The 15,842-nt window shown below is 39.0% G+C and overlaps 2 protein-coding genes across 4 annotated transcripts in view; both read left to right on the top strand.

Moving 5' to 3' along the window:
- The window catches only part of cldn12 (claudin 12), a 120,772-nt gene that overhangs the window by 68,713 nt on the left and 36,217 nt on the right, over window positions 1-15,842 (top strand). The gene's annotated exons all lie outside the window — the stretch shown is intronic.
- The window catches only part of nbn (nibrin), a 16,519-nt gene continuing 4,457 nt past the window's right edge, over window positions 3,781-15,842 (top strand). Inside the window, exons 1-17 of one of the 3 annotated variants that reach the window (XR_009131820.1) lie at window positions 3,781-3,927; window positions 4,273-4,394; window positions 4,487-4,614; window positions 4,695-4,854; window positions 5,921-6,024; window positions 6,104-6,221; window positions 7,352-7,542; window positions 8,659-8,759; window positions 8,828-8,954; window positions 9,035-9,216; window positions 10,794-10,959; window positions 11,079-11,649; window positions 11,718-11,807; window positions 13,434-13,574; window positions 14,433-14,546; window positions 14,604-15,367; window positions 15,411-15,785. Coding sequence is in view for 2 of the 3 variants with exons in the window: in XM_058084113.1 (XP_057940096.1) it covers window positions 3,897-3,927; window positions 4,273-4,394; window positions 4,487-4,614; window positions 4,695-4,854; window positions 5,921-6,024; window positions 6,104-6,221; window positions 7,352-7,542; window positions 8,659-8,759; window positions 8,828-8,954; window positions 9,035-9,216; window positions 10,794-10,959; window positions 11,079-11,649; window positions 11,718-11,807; window positions 13,434-13,574; window positions 14,433-14,546; window positions 14,604-14,657 (2,400 nt within the window). In the remaining variant the exon portion in view is untranslated. Of the gene's footprint in view, window positions 3,928-4,272; window positions 4,395-4,486; window positions 4,615-4,694; window positions 4,855-5,920; window positions 6,025-6,103; window positions 6,222-7,351; window positions 7,543-8,658; window positions 8,760-8,827; window positions 8,955-9,034; window positions 9,217-10,793; window positions 10,960-11,078; window positions 11,650-11,717; window positions 11,808-13,433; window positions 13,575-14,432; window positions 14,547-14,603; window positions 15,786-15,842 lie in introns of those variants that run through there. The other 2 variants (XM_058084112.1, XM_058084113.1) reach the window with 2 other exon arrangements.

Here is a 15,842-nt window from a genome sequence, read left to right as displayed (position 1 = left end):
GGCGTTCAAATAAGCCAAGAAAAAGAACTTCTGGACGGTTTTGAAGAGATTCTGGACCACCATCCGCCGTCTCAGGAGCGGGAATCAGTGCAGGGTTAACACCGTGTATGGTGGGGATGGTGTTCTCCTGACCTCGACTCCAGATGTTGAGGAATACTTTGAAGACCTCCACAAGACGTCCTCCAATGGTGGGCTGCCCTATTTTATTAACAAAAATCAACAGTTAAAGTTGCGGCACGGCGGTCTGGTGGTTAGTGAGCAGACCTCACAGCTAGGAGACCAGGGTTCGGTCCCCGCCCTCGGCCATCTCTGTGTGGAGTTTGCATGTTCTCCCCGTGCATGCGTGGGTTTTCTCCGGGTACTCCGGTTTCCTCCCACATTCCAAAAACATGCTAGGTTAATTGGCCACTCCAAATTGTCCATAGGTATGAATGTGAGTGTGAATGGTTGTTTGTCTATATGAGCCCTGTGATTGGGCGGCCACCAGTCCAGGGTGTACATCGCCTCTCGCCCGAAGACGGCTGGGATAGGCTCCAGCACTCCCCATGTGACCCTTGTGAGGATAAGCGGTAGAAAATAATTGAATAACTGTCCGATATTAATTATTGATACTGATAATAATTGGGCAACATCAGCATAAAAATGTGATATCGGTCGACATCAGTATCGGATTTTTAGGGGCATAAAGAGACTTCAATATTAAAAATTAAAGTCGTAATATTATGAGAAACAACAAATAAAGTTCAATTTTTTAAATTAGGTTATGTAATGTTGAAAGTCCAAATATTATGGTAATAAAGTCCTGAAAAGTGAATGAATGAGTTATTATTCATGTTGCTAACGACATACAAATTCATCCTATCTTCATGTGTGTCCTCCCTGAAAGTCATTTCATTTTGCAGCTGCAGTGTGTGTGTGTGTGATCCCACTCACAGTGGGATGAACATCGTGTCTATTGATCATCGCTAATGTGGGGAGGAAAGGCTACAGGCCTGGATCAATCCAGCCCTAATTACATACAACAGTGACTGTGACAGTGGCCCCCCACCCATTAAAAAAATCTTTGGGTGTTGTATATAAATAGCGTCCCACTGGGGAATTTCTCCCACATTCATTTTGAACTTAGAATGGCGGTGAGGTATGACTTTTTTTTGTCGCCATCTTGGTAAGTGTTGCGTTCGCTTGTGGTTTTACCGAAGTATGATGTTGTCATTTGTTTGAATTTGCGTTCATGTTTTGACTGCTTTGTGTCGCCACTGCAGGCAGGAGACGTTCCGATCAGCTGGAGGCTGTGTGATATGTTTGATATTCGGTTGTTCTTGTGCTCGACTATGTCAACTAAATATCAGACATATTCCTACAGAGTCCGGCACTGACAACCTTGGGACGCCGTGACAAAGGCCCTTGCTTATACTGGCTGTAAACTTCCATGTCTTTTCATAGAAATAGCATCGTATGGTAAATATTATAGTACTATTTACAGTTGGATTTGTTCTCTCTGCAAGCGAAATAAAAAATATGTACAACGTGACAGGTGAATATGCTTGCGTTTTATTGTTGACTCTTCTTTGTGTGGATTCCAATCCTGTTCTGTGAGAAAACGTGTTTGGGGTTGGAAGTTAGAGAGGAGGAAAGTCATTCATAAGTCTCATTGTTTTCCTTCCTGTAGCTAATTTTACTTATTTATGTTTTCTCAGTATTTGTGTTATTTAATTATTATTTTATTTTGATGTAGAATTTTTTTTGAAGAAAGTGTTATTGAGATTTCATATTTTTTTATTTCTTTTTTGTACCGTAAATTGTTAAAAAATTACGTTATTTATTTATGTTTTCTCAGTATTTGGTTTCATTTAATTATTGCTACTATTTATTTTTTATTATTTTATTTTGGTGTAGATTTTTTTTGTAGAACGTGATATTATTGAGATTTCATATTTTTTCATTTCTTTTTTTGTACTGTAAATTGTTTAAAAAAATTACTGTATTATTGTTTCTTATGTATTATTGTTTTGTTAGTTTTGTTTTGTCACTATTGCTTTGGGACTTTAATTCATCGTTATCATTCATTAAATGTTTTAAATTCATTAATTAAAACAATTATTATTCATTTCATTTTTTTCCATTTATATTTGATTCATTTTTGTATATTGAATTTTTGTGAAAAATTGGAGTACCATTTCTTAAATGTGTCTTGTAGTTGTTTTTTAATATCAGTTTTTATGTGAATATGTGTTTTACAATTTAGAAGTGATTTCTTTATCATTTCTGCCACTACTTCTAGTACATGATTTTTCATTTTTATTTATTACAATGGGGCTTATTAGTATTATTAGATCTGGATTTATTTATATTTGTTTAATATTAACAATGTAATATTTTTTAGATTGAGAAATGTCATTATGATAATTTATTTTATTTATTATTATTTATTAGATGCGGGTCACTGATGTGTGACTGAAGGTCCTGGCTGGCTACAGCATCACAAATGTGACGTCACACGGACGCTGTTGTTTTGACAATCTGATGATAAGTTATCACAACGTGTCAAGGAAGGCATGGCGTGAAATAAGACAAGCCTGGTCCCTCAGCAGCCTGGGAGGGTGAATGAAGTCGCCAGTTAGGGAAGCATTCATTAGAAGAATGCGGACTAAACGGTCAGGTTTGACGATGGATTGGCGTGAGCCTGTTGGTCCTGTTAGAAATAGCTAGGCAGGGATGGTCTTCTGCCACTGAGAGCATTATTATTTCTAAGTTGGATTTGTCAGTGCTAATGGTGGACGCAAACACGGATCTGTAGTCTGTCACTTTCCATATCTGTTGACCTGACCATCAACTGGGCCAAACTGCAATATTTGGTATCAAGGGTCACATTGGACAAAGAATAATCTGAGATTTCAAGAATAAAGTCATAAATGCCCAATGTCTATTACGACGGTGTATTCAAATAATCAGAGATTTGGACGATAAAGTGCTACATCTACCAGAAAAACTCATAATATTACGGGAATAATGTGGTATGTGACCTTTGGCCTTGGGCATGTGGAGGGGGCGGGGCAAGGGAGGCGGAAGTGAGAAGGGCGAGACAGGCTAATCGTTTTTTTTTTTTTTTTTTTTTTTTTCCCTTTATTTGGGCAAATATGTGAATCATTACAGTGCATTTCTTACATCAATCAAAATATAACTTTCCATTATTTACATTTGTATTCAACTATCTGATCCCAAGCCCAAAAGGAGTAGGCTGAAGCAAAAGCTTATAAATGCCTACCCCTTTGTGTTCATCTGCTCTGTTTTGCTGCCACGTTTTAAATAAAAGCTTGCCTGAAGCAAGAGGGCCATTTCCTTCGTTCCTTCTTTTCTTCCTTTCTTCTTGATGTATTTTTGAAATTGTAATAAATATAATAAACAACTAAAAATACATTTAACATATATATAATAAGATGGCTAGGATTTTAGCATATTTACTTATTTGACAGCTAAATAAAAATACTTATACTACACTTTTAAAGGATAATTTAAAACAGGATTTATAAATACAATTAATAAATAACCTACTTGAATTTAATTTATGTCTTTTTTTACATTATCAAGGCCACACATTCTGCATTAAATCATTCCATAAGCTCATACCTTCCATTTAGTGTTGATCGTAGTTTGTTTTATGTTAGTGTTTACTTTTGTAATATCTCCTTAATGCCGCTAGGAGCAGTAATGCGTAAAAAATAAACAAGCACTTCCCGGGAAAACAGGAGTAGAAGAAGAAAAAAAGTCGCTGCATTGTGACGTCACTGGGCCGCGCGGGCGTTGCTTGTCGATAGTGGCGAAAACACGATTCATTCTGGTTGTTTTCCGAACTTTTTAAGTCATTTCAATTTCATAAAAAGAAGAATATTGCCGAAATGTGGATTCTAATTCCGGCGGGACCGGGAGGTATCAATTGATATTGATATATACTGATATTTTAACATAACGAACTTAAGCTGTAGTAAATGAAATGCAATGAGTGTGACTTAGTTTAGCTTTTCTGTCCGGAAAGTGTCATTGATGAAATATTTAACTATGTGGCAAAATACAAGTTTTATCTTATATTATATAGCCTATATTTGCTTTCTTTGTCTTTAAACAATCTGTATGATGTGTTTTGTGTAACTATTTATTGTATGTTGTATGTACTGACCAAGAGTGGATTGGTTTCAGCGTCCTTAATGCACAAAATGTCGTCACATATGGGTTAGGGAGTTTGAAAAGTCAGTAAAAAGTTCTTGTTATTGACAGGTGAGACCCACTATCTGCTCTGTGGTAAAGAATATGTGGTGGGTCGCAAGAACTGTGAAATTCTGCTGCCTAATGACCAGTCCATCAGCAGAGCCCATGCTCACTGCATAGTTACTGATCAGGTAAGAGCAGTATATGCAAAACGATTTGTTAGAAACATTTTAATAGGAATATTTACACATGTTTACCCATTTGTCATGTATTTCATCCCAAGACACTGACCCTGAAGGACACCTCCAAGTACGGCACAGTCGTCAACGGCAAGCGCCTGACGGAGAACACTCCGGTGAACATGAAGTCGGGGGACAGCGTTACATTTGGAGTCTTTCATTCCAAATTCAGGTACTGGGGAAAAAAACACCAGGACGTATCATTAATCAAATCTTCATGAATGAATTCTATCCTTTCTTTTTCCTGCCCAGCGTGGCTCATCAGAAGCCGGTCGTGTGTTCTTCTTGCTTGGACAACGACGGCAAAGCTGCCCTCTCTCAGGCTCTGCAGCTGCTGGGGGGAACGCTAGTCAACACGTGGAGTACGGCATGTACCCACCTGGTCATGCCGTCGGTTAAAGTCACCATCAAGGTCAGAAAGGTCACTTTACTTCTGTGTCTTTATGTGTGTTCATCAGCATTATTCAACCCGCTGAATTCTATGGAAGCCCGTTTCCACCACTAAAAAAAAAATTATCCCAATGGTAAGTCAAAATTATGAGATAAAAAGTCAAAATTATGAGATAAAAAGTCAAAATTATGAGATAAAAAGTCGACATTCTGAGATAAAAAGGCAAAATCTTTAGATAGAAAGTCATAATAATGAGATAAAAAGTCCGAATTATGAGATAAAAAGTCTAAATTTTGAGATAGTCGAAATTATGAGATAGAAAGTCATAATAATGAGATAAAAAGTCGAAATAATGACATAAGTCTAAATTATGAGATAAAAAGTTGAAATTTTGAGATAGGAAAGTTGAAATTATGAGATAGAAAGTCATAATAATGAGATAAAAAGTCTGAGATAAAAAGTCGAAATAACGAGATAAAAAGTTGAAATTTTGAGATAGGAAAGTTGAAATTATGAGATAGAAAGTCATAATAATGAGATAAAAAGTCTGAGATAAAAAGTCGAAATAACGAGATAAAAAGTTGAAATTATGAGATAAAAAGTCTGCGATAAAAAGTCGAAATAACGAGATAAAAAGTTGAAATTATGAGATAAAAAGTCTGAGATAAAAAGTCGAAATAACGAGATAAAAAGTTGAAATTATGAGATAAAAAGTCGAAATTTTGAAAATGGCAAAAAAGTCATAATAATGAGATAAAACATAGAACTCAAAAAACAAAAAAATTGAGACCCAGGGGCATCATTTCTGGAAAAAATGGGTCGATTTATGTCGACACGTGTTGTAGCATTCAATATTTCCCACAGGACCACGATGTAGCTGTGGCAGTTGGAGAATGCCTTAATGGTTGAATTTGGTATTGTTAACTTCATCGTTATCGCCAAGCATTATGAAAGGACTACCGCAGCATAACGACTGTCTAGTTACTTCCTGTTCAAGGCAACGTGAGCTTCAAAATAAAAACACGGATGTATGTAAATGCGCTTATCATGTTGACATCACCGGGTTCTTCTGTACCTCAACTTGTAGACCATTTCTGCCCTGCTGTGCTGCTGTCCCATCGTGAAGCCGGAGTTCTTCTCAGAGCTCAGCAAAGCGGCCCAACAGAAGTTACCCCCTCCTGTAGCCGAGAAGTACGATGCCATCGTGGACTTGTTCTGTCGTTTAATCCGCAACATGAGCTAATTTTTCCTGCTCTCTTGTCATTTTTAGATTCACTCCTGACATTGATGAGCCCAGCTTGAATAAAGAGGATGTTAACCTGGCGCCGGATGTCAAACGTAAACATCTTTTTGGAGGAACAACCTTCATATTTCTCAGCACTAAACAGGTATTGTCACATCTTGGATTCAAGGTCATCAGCTCTAGTGTGACATTGTATGTGATGGAGGTTAGCACTCATTTTTGGGATGTTTTAGATCAGTGGTGCTCATTAAGTCGATCGCGAGCTACCGGTCGATCGTGGAGGTGGTACTGGTCGATCGCTGGTCGATCGCGGCGTGACATTAAAAAAATATCATCCCAGCATCAATGCCGTCACTTGATTGATATACAGGGCAGCCATTCAGATGACAACTGAATGTTGCCCTTCGGGCGACCAATCAAATCAAACGACGTCTCTAAGTGCAGCAGAACTTACGATGTCAGCCTATCATCCATCCCCGTTACTTGATTGACATACAGGACAACCAGTCAGATGACAACTGAATTTTGACCTTTAGGTCACCGCTCATGCGTAAACAACGATGCAAAGTGCTAAGCTAGTCGGCGAATTGCGTTAGATTTTAAAGCCCTCGCTAAAGTTTATGGTCACTAAAATGAGTGAAGGAGCTGGACCAAGTAAAAAGGCAAAAACTGGACCAAGTAAAAAGGCAAAAAACATATCACTTCCATACAGATATGGAATATTATACGGATATTATGATACGGATATTATCCATGACTGATAAACATTTGGAAGTGTGCTTGAGGCTGGCTATCAGCAGCTACTGTCCGGACTATGCATCCCTGGCTGGTTCAATTCAGTGCAAGTCATCAAAGTAAACTCAGGTAATTACAAAAAAATGTTAATAGTTAATTATGTGTGTTTTGCAATATTGGCTCATTTGGTTATGTAAGGTACATCGACATACATTGTACGTACAAATAATCCTCAATACATTTGAAAATAAATAGATGTTTTGCATTTTTGTAGTGGGTAGATCATTTTGACTCGGTCATTTTAAAAGTAGCTCGCATGCTGAAAAAGTGTGAGCACCCCTGATCTAGATGAATATTTTGCACCAAAATGTCATCACATTTCAGCACCACTTGACTTCAGAGGTTGCGTTATAAAATATGTTATTATCCGCTTAATATCCACATTGAATTGCAATGACTGGGTCCGAATATGTTGATATATGTGTTGTAGTATTCCCGGGTTCCAGTGTTAGTCTTAATGTTTCTCCAAATGTTTCATAGCTGAAGCGTCTGAGCACAGCGATAAGTTTTGGTGGTGGTACAAGCCAACTCCTGGAGGAAGGCTCCCTGCCCTCTGACCTCCTGGAGTCCCCGAGGACGTGCGTGGTGGACGTTTCTACTGGCAGCTCGCAACCTGTGCTTCCACCTTCTACCACAGGGTGGCATGATTCCGTGAAAAACATCATTGAAAGGTTTGTCACAGGAGGGGTGGTATAGTGTGATCGCTCATACTGATACGTTTGAAATTTTGCAGATGATTGAATAATTTTGCCTTTTAGTTGCACTTCATGATAAATAAAATACTTAAGATTTAGTTTTTATGCAAGCATAACGATATTTTTAGGAAGAGAAAACAACAAACATGTTTGCAAAGCATGGCTCAATTCTCATTAAGGTCACATGGGTATGCTGGAGCCTATCCCAGCTGACTTTGGGCAAGAGACGGGGTTCCCACACACGGGGAGAACATGCAAACTCACACACTTAGATGCCCAATCGTTTGTAACCAAATGTGGTATCTTCTGACTATGCAAACAATACATAAATAAGGTATATACAATATATAATATATATGTATTTGAACAATACAACAAAAAAAAACACAGGGCGGCACGGCGGTCGAGTGGTTAGCGCTCAGACCTCACAGCTAGGAGAACCGAGTTCAATCCCACCCTCGGCCATCTCTGTGTGGAGTTTGCATGTTCTCCCCGTGCGTGCGTGGGTTTTCTCCGGGTACTCCGGTTTCCTCCCACATTCCAAAAACATGCTAGGTTAATTAGCCACTCCAAATTGTCCATAGGTATGAATGTGAGTGTGAATGGTTGTTTGTCTATATGTGCCCTGTGATTGGCTGGCCACCAGTCCAGGGTGTACCCCGCCTCTCGCCACGAAAACAGCTGGGATAGGCTCCAGCACCCCCCGCGACCCTCGTGAGGATAAGTGGTAGAAAATGAATGAATGAATGAGTTCTCCTCCTATTTTGTGTGGAAGTGGTAACTTTTTGGCTTCTTATTTTGTCTTTCCCCACCCTCGGTCATCTCTGTGTGGAGTTTGCATGTTCTCCCTGTGCATGCGTGGGTTTTCTCCGGGTACTCCGGTTTCCTCCCACATTCCAAAAACATGCTAGGTTAATTAGCGACTCCAAATTGTCCATAGGTATGAATATGAGTGTGAATGGTTGTTTGTCTATATGTGCCCTGTGATTGGCTGGCGACCAGTCCAGGGTGTACCCCGCCTCTCGCCCAAAGACAGCTACTACCCTTGGTATGGATTCGATCCAAGAACTCCTTTCTCTTTCTGTGAGACAGGAAACGCCTTCGAGTCATCACAGAGTCTGAAATCGGGTTGGCCGCCATCTACGCCACATGCAGCAAGTACTGCAACCCGACCAGTTCAATGACAGATACAGGTAGAAGAACGTGAAACGCCGTCTCGCTTTTGTTGTTTCATGTCTTTTTTTGCTTCTTTCGGGTTCAGTGCCAAAGGTCAAGCCCAGAAGTCTGAGCGCGTCTTTGTCCCAGCACGTGGCAGTGGATGAGACCGTCTTACCAGCGGCGTCACAGAACATCACGGCGTACGCGGTCAACACGGAGACGTCACAAATGTACAACACACACACACACAACTTCCTGGTCTGTTTGATTTCAGTCTTCCAGACTTGCCCCCGTTTGCCTTGTTTATCAGAACAGATCCACGCCAGACCACCGGCATCACGGCGGTCGGAGAGACACCGGAAAAAACACACAAAGGGACCGCAAGTCGTCTTGATGGTTCGAAAACCACGACACAGATGATGGCGACAGATTCACATAGCGTGATGGAGAACACACACTCCCAGAGGAGGAGGCCTGAGTCCAGAGTTATGGGTAGATATCGTCTATCGCATTTGTGGAAAAGGTCGACAAAAAAAAAACGATTGATAGCAAAATGCTAGCATACCGTTGTTTATTATATTTTGGTTATGTTGACAACAGCTTATGTTGATGTCTGCTAGCTGGGTTGTGGGTCATCAACATTTAAAATATCCATTTGTCACTCATCACTTTCTAGTTGGACAACTCTTGTTTGTTCAAAAATATATTAACGAACTCATTCAGCCATTCCCTCCACTGTCGGCCATTTTAGATTTGACTGATCTTTCTATGGCTATATATATATATACATAAACATCAAACCTACCAAAACACAAGCGATTAGACTCCCGTCTGTCGTTTGTTTCTACTTTTTTCCGTTCTTAAGTAATCAGCAAAACATAGGAAAATATCAGTTCCCAACTAAAACAGGGAGAAAACCAGCATTTTGTGCAAAAAAAAAACATTTAAAGCTTAACTTTTGTCGCTGATATTTGTTGTTTTTGTGACATCTCAACAACTATACCAACATAAAGAACACAAACTAGGGGTTGTTTTACACCCAAATCATTTATTTACAAGTATAACACCATAAACCAGTGATTCCCAAAGTGTGGGCCGCGGCCCCCTGGTGGGCCATGAGAGGTCATTAAAAATAATGAAATTAATAATAATAATAAATTAAATTAATTAATAATAATGAATTAAATTAATTAATAATAAATCAAATTATGTAATAATAATAATAAATTAAAATAATTATTAATAATAATAAATTAAAATAAGTAATAATAATAATAAATTAAAATAATTAATAATAATAATACATTAAAATAATAATTGACAATTATTAAAAATAAGAAATTTAGCAAATATTATTTTTTAAATTATTTTTATTGTAAAATATTTATTGCACGATTTAAAAAAATATATTTATAGGCCTAAGTAATAACCTATTAAGTGTTATTGACCTGTCACAATATTTTAGGAACCTTATACAGTTTATGATTGGAACGTAGCTCTCTGGTCATTATGCCAGTCTTGAATGCAGTTATGAAAATTATGAGCATTAATTCTGTCTTGTGTGTATACCACAGATTAAAAGTTTGGGCTTCCTTTATCCCCCTGCTTTCATTTCAATCCTGAATCTTTATAATAATAATAATAATAATGATAATAATAATAATAATAATAATAATGTTAAGTGCTCTGAGAACGCAGCATTTCGTCTATGTACTGTTTATAGGACAAAGGTGGGCCGCGGACATTTTTTCAGATTTTCAAGTGGGCCCTGAGTTGGTAACGTTTGGGAACCCCTGCCATGAACTATTTAGCATATTTTTGTGAGTGTTACGTTGTATGAGTTGTGTTACATTTGAAAAATCCTAACATCCCATTAAACCGTATTTGTGGGCGAGGGCGGTATAGGAAGTGGATGCTCATCCCGACCTGCAGCTTGCGTGTAGTTCACCGTATAACACCGGTCGTGATGACGAGGGAGAATCATTGAATCATAAAGCACCGATGAAGAACAAAAAGCAATGACAACACAAAGGAAAAACAAATTCTCTGAAACACCTTTGCACTTTCAGGCCATCAAGACCGGAAGACGACAACTTTGGGGCCGCCTATGGCAAAGCCTGGTGTTGCTAAGAAGACATCTTTGTCAAAGAATTCTCCTCAGCACGTTTCTCCAACAACGTCCCCACAGAAGCAGTCGACAATGACTAGTTTTTTTAAACCAGTCAACAAGAAGAGGTAAGGTCATGTCTTCTTGATGAATTAGCATCCATAAACACAAAAGATGTCGCTTGGTGGGATACGCTGGTATGTGCATCCATTTTTTGACAGTACAAATGTGTTTTTTTTTCTTCAAGGCCTTTGGATGAGGAGCTGGCGGCTGTGACGTCACAGCCAAAGCGCCCCGTACTTGAATCCAGCATCAACACCTCTTCTGACACCCCCTCATGTTCAATCCAAGCCCCTGCAGCCTCTTCCCAGAATCCCACGAGCCGCGATGATGGTGATGATGATCTCTTCGTCGATCGGTCAGCGTCTTCATCAGAAGCGGCCTCCCACACGAGCAGAAAAAGAAAGGGTATGGAAGAAGAAATGGATGTGGCCGAACTGGAGTTCATCATGTCCGAGGACATGGACGAGATGGACGAGTCGCTCTCGGCGAGCCGAGCGGCACCAGCAAGAAGCCACGCTCCCGACCGGCCGTCCGAAGCAGCGCAGGCTTCAAATAAAAAGCAACGCGTGGCTCGTGAAGATGATGACGCCACCAGCAGCCCAAGGTCACATTTGGGCCTGGAAAAAACCCCACCTGTCCATCAAAACCACCGAACTGAGCTGGAAGTCGTCTCAGAGATGGCGGCGAAGCCATCAGAAGCGAGCGCACGCGGCACGCGCCAGCTTGTTGAAGCTAACAAGATGTTCTCCATTAAGGTCAGGAGGAGATTTCCGATCCTGGTGTTCTTTTTCAGCCTTTCTCTTAATACTGGTTGTTCTCCTAGAATGTTGAGCCACTCAAAGCAGATGTTGGTCAGGACGCAGAAGATGCTGAGGTTCACCTTGGTAAACCTGTCAAACTGGAGGAGGCCCAAGTAAGTGTTTTACATGCGCAGGGGTTACATCGCAGGAGCCTATCCCAGCTGTCTTTGGGCGAGAGAGGCGGGGTACACCCTGGACTGGTGGCCAGCCAATCACAGGGCACATATAGACAAACAACCATTCACACTCACATTCATACCTATGGACAATTTGGAGTCGCTAATTAACCTAGCATGTTTTTGGAATGTGGGAGGAAACCGGAGTACCCGGAGAAAACCCACGCATGCACGGGGAGAACATGCAAACTCCACACAGAGATGACCGAGGGTGGGGAAAGACAAAATAAGAAGCCAAAAAGTTACCACTTCCACACAAAATAGGAGGAGAACTCATTCATTCATTCATTTTCTACCGCTTATCCTCACGAGGGTCGCGGGGGATGCTGGAGCCTATCCCAGCTGTTTTCGTGGCGAGAGGCGGGGTACACCCTGGACTGGTGGCCAGCCAATCACAGGGCACATATAGACAAACAACCATTCACACTCACATTCATACCTATGGACAATTTGGAGTCGCTAATTAACCTAGCATGTTTTTGGAATGTGGGAGGAAACCGGAGTACCCGGAGAAAACCCACGCATGCACGGGGAGAACATGCAAACCGATGGCCGAGGGTGGCTCAGTTCTCCTAGCTGTGAGATCTGCTAACCACTTGACCACCGTGCAGGCCACTACCTTTTATTTCTGGCTGAAAAAAAACACAGAACAAACCATCTGGTTATTTTGACACTTAAAAAAAAATTACTTTTTACTTCATCTTTAATAAATTGTGCATTTTTGTCCAAATGTGTATTTATTAATTTATCCTTAATATATTCACTTATTCTAACTTATTTACTTTATATTTATTATTAATTCCGTTCAACTTGAGGTACTTTAATTTATTTCTCTAACTCTGCATTTGAAATTCTTTGTTATTCTTACATGTATTTTCATTTATTTTTTATTTTTTTATTCTTTTACTTACTTACTTACTAATTTACTTACATAGGAAATAATGGAAATTTAAATAATACATTTTAGGGTCAGACAGTCCCCATATTAACTGTCAAATGTAAAAAAAACAACAACTGTTAACCACTTTACAACAAAACAACGATATTGCGAGTTTTTAGGAAAATAAATTGTGCCCCCACCAGTAATTATAACGAGTAGCCAGGACAGACGCTACCAGAACATTACGAGTGCTATGGTTATCATCACACTTTTCCTCTTTGCCATCACTGCTCTGTGACTGTAACAGTACCTTATTTGTCCTGATTTCATGCTGCTGTGTTTGTATAGCCTCTCCTCACTGTTAGCACATGCTATCCACTAAGTTGTGTGCCTTTATTGGCATGAAGACATAAAAATAGACATAAAAACGTCTAAAATGTCAGAGTCGTTTCCCGTGACAAGGTTACAAACTCCCACATGCGTTATCAACAGTAATCATTTGCCTGGCACATCCTGGCCCACTTCCTGTTTGTGTGCAAAGGTTCACATCAGTCCTCATTGGCGTTGTTTGTGTTGACATTTAACAGCCCCCTTCAATCTAAAACCAGAGTCTCTTAGTTGTTGACTCCCCTTTCGCTACTTTCTGATGAACCGGTGGGCATCTTTGTGTGTTGGTGTTGCAGGAAACCAAAGTGGACCAAGACCACCCTAAAAACCTGATTTTGGTGGAGTTCAGATCCCTCACCGTCAACGCGCTGCCCAAAGCCCAACCGCAGCCGACGCTCGCCAACAGCTTTGCAAAGAACTTCAAACGTTTCCGCAAGGTCAGGACTCAACTCACTCATATCCATATATATATATATATAATTATATTTTTATTTTTATTATTATTATATTTATAATATATTTAATATTATATATAATAATAATATAATATAATAATATAAAGATTATAAAATAATAATAAAAAATTATAATAATAATTAGAATTATAAAATAATATATATATTATAATATTATATATATAAATTATATTTTATTGTATTTTATTATTATTATATTTATAATATATTTAATATTATATATAATAATAATATAATATAATAATATAAAGATTATAAAATAATAATATAAAATTATAATAATTAGAATTATAAAATAATAATATATATAATATATATAATATATATAATAATTATATTATATATATATTATTACGCAACATTTTTTTCACCACTTTCGATGCGCGATAAATGAATTTCCGCTTGGGATTAAAAATAAATACATGCCATATTTTCATAATCTGGGCATAGAAAACCTACTTATGACCTTCTAAAACAGGATTTAACCTTATTACAACCCTGTAGACACCTTTATACTAATATCAGCTAATATAGTGGATATAATAAGCCATAATGAGACATAATAATTCATCTGTTAGCATCGGGGAAGGTCCTTGTTGTTGAATCTCCTACATAATATGGTGTATTATGTTTTATTGAACGACATAGCAGCATAAGGAACATGCTGACTAGTGGTAGCATGTACTTTTACAGTACATGTAAACAGTACTTTCTCGCGGCTGTTAACAATAATGTTGACTTTTTGGATCCTGTTAAATTCGATGCATTCAATGCACTACGCTATATATGGAAACATGTTCTCTTCTCACCCCGGGACAGATGCACGGGCCCAGGACGGAGTGCTCGGCACACATCATCGGTGGGCCTGAACTGCTGGTCCACGACCGGGGCAAGAACTCTGAAATGGATGAATGGCTGAAAGAATCGATTGAGGTCTGATTCCCTCCATCGTGCGATGATTTGTGCTTCCACTCACGATTTGTGTTTCAGGCGGAGCGTCAGAGCAGACGGGAGGCGAGCCAAGGAGAAGAACTTTTTAGGTGAGATGTATTTAAGTGTATAAAATTGATCTAAATTAAAAATATGCACAAATGGAGGAAAACCACGAACCAAAATATTCCATTTATAAAAAAGGAATGCTACTTTGCGGTCTGGAACCGTTGAACCCCGATAAACGGGGGAGTACTACTTTACCCACTGTACTGCAGGTACTCTGCAATGTTTACTACTACTTTACCCACTGTACTGTAGGTACTCTGCAATGCTTACTACTACTTTACCCACTGTACTGTAGGTACTCTGCAATGCTTACTACTACTTTACCCACTGTACTGTAGGTACTCTGCAATGCATACTACTACTTTACCCACTCTGTAATGCTTACTACTACTTTACCCACTGTACTGTAGGTACTCTGCAATGCATACTACTACTTTACCCACTCTGTAATGCTTACTACTACTTTACCCACTGTACTGTAGGTACTCTGCAATGTTTACTACTACTTTACCCACTGTACTGTAGGTACTCTGCAATGCTTACTACTACTTTACCCACTCTGTAATGCTTACTACTACTTTACCCACTGTACTGTAGGTACTCTGCAATGTTTACTACTACTTTACCCACTGTACTGTAGGTACTCTGCAATGCATACTACTACTTTACCCACTCTGTAATGCTTACTACTACTTTACCCACTGTACTGTAGGTACTCTGCAATGTTTACTACTACTTTACCCACTGTACTGTAGGTACTCTGCAATGTTTACTACTACTTTACCCACTGTACTGTAGGTACTCTGCAATGCATACTACTACTTTACCCACTCTGTAATGCTTACTACTACTTTACCCACTGTACTGTAGGTACTCTGCAATGCTTACTACTACTTCACCCACTGTACTGTAGGTACTCTGCAATGCTTACTACTACTTAAACCCACTCTGTAATGCTTACTACTACTTTACCCACTGTACTGTAGGTACTCTGCAATGTTTACTACTACTTTACCCACCGTACTGTAGGTACTCTGCAATGCTTACTACTACTTTACCCACTCTGTAATGCTTACTACTACTTTACCCACTGTACTGTAGGTCCTCTGCAATGTAATGGTAATTAATCTTGTGTACAAAGTTTGCCACAGACTAAAAGCATGAATATTTTCATCTTCCTGTGCTGTCATGGTGTATTAATCATAGTGACTTAACAGTAAAGTATACTGT

This window comes from Doryrhamphus excisus, chromosome 10 (genome assembly GCF_030265055.1).
Source record: "Doryrhamphus excisus isolate RoL2022-K1 chromosome 10, RoL_Dexc_1.0, whole genome shotgun sequence".
Lineage (NCBI taxonomy): Eukaryota > Metazoa > Chordata > Actinopteri > Syngnathiformes > Syngnathidae > Doryrhamphus > Doryrhamphus excisus.
This window is presented reverse-complemented; position numbering and strand designations above follow the sequence as displayed.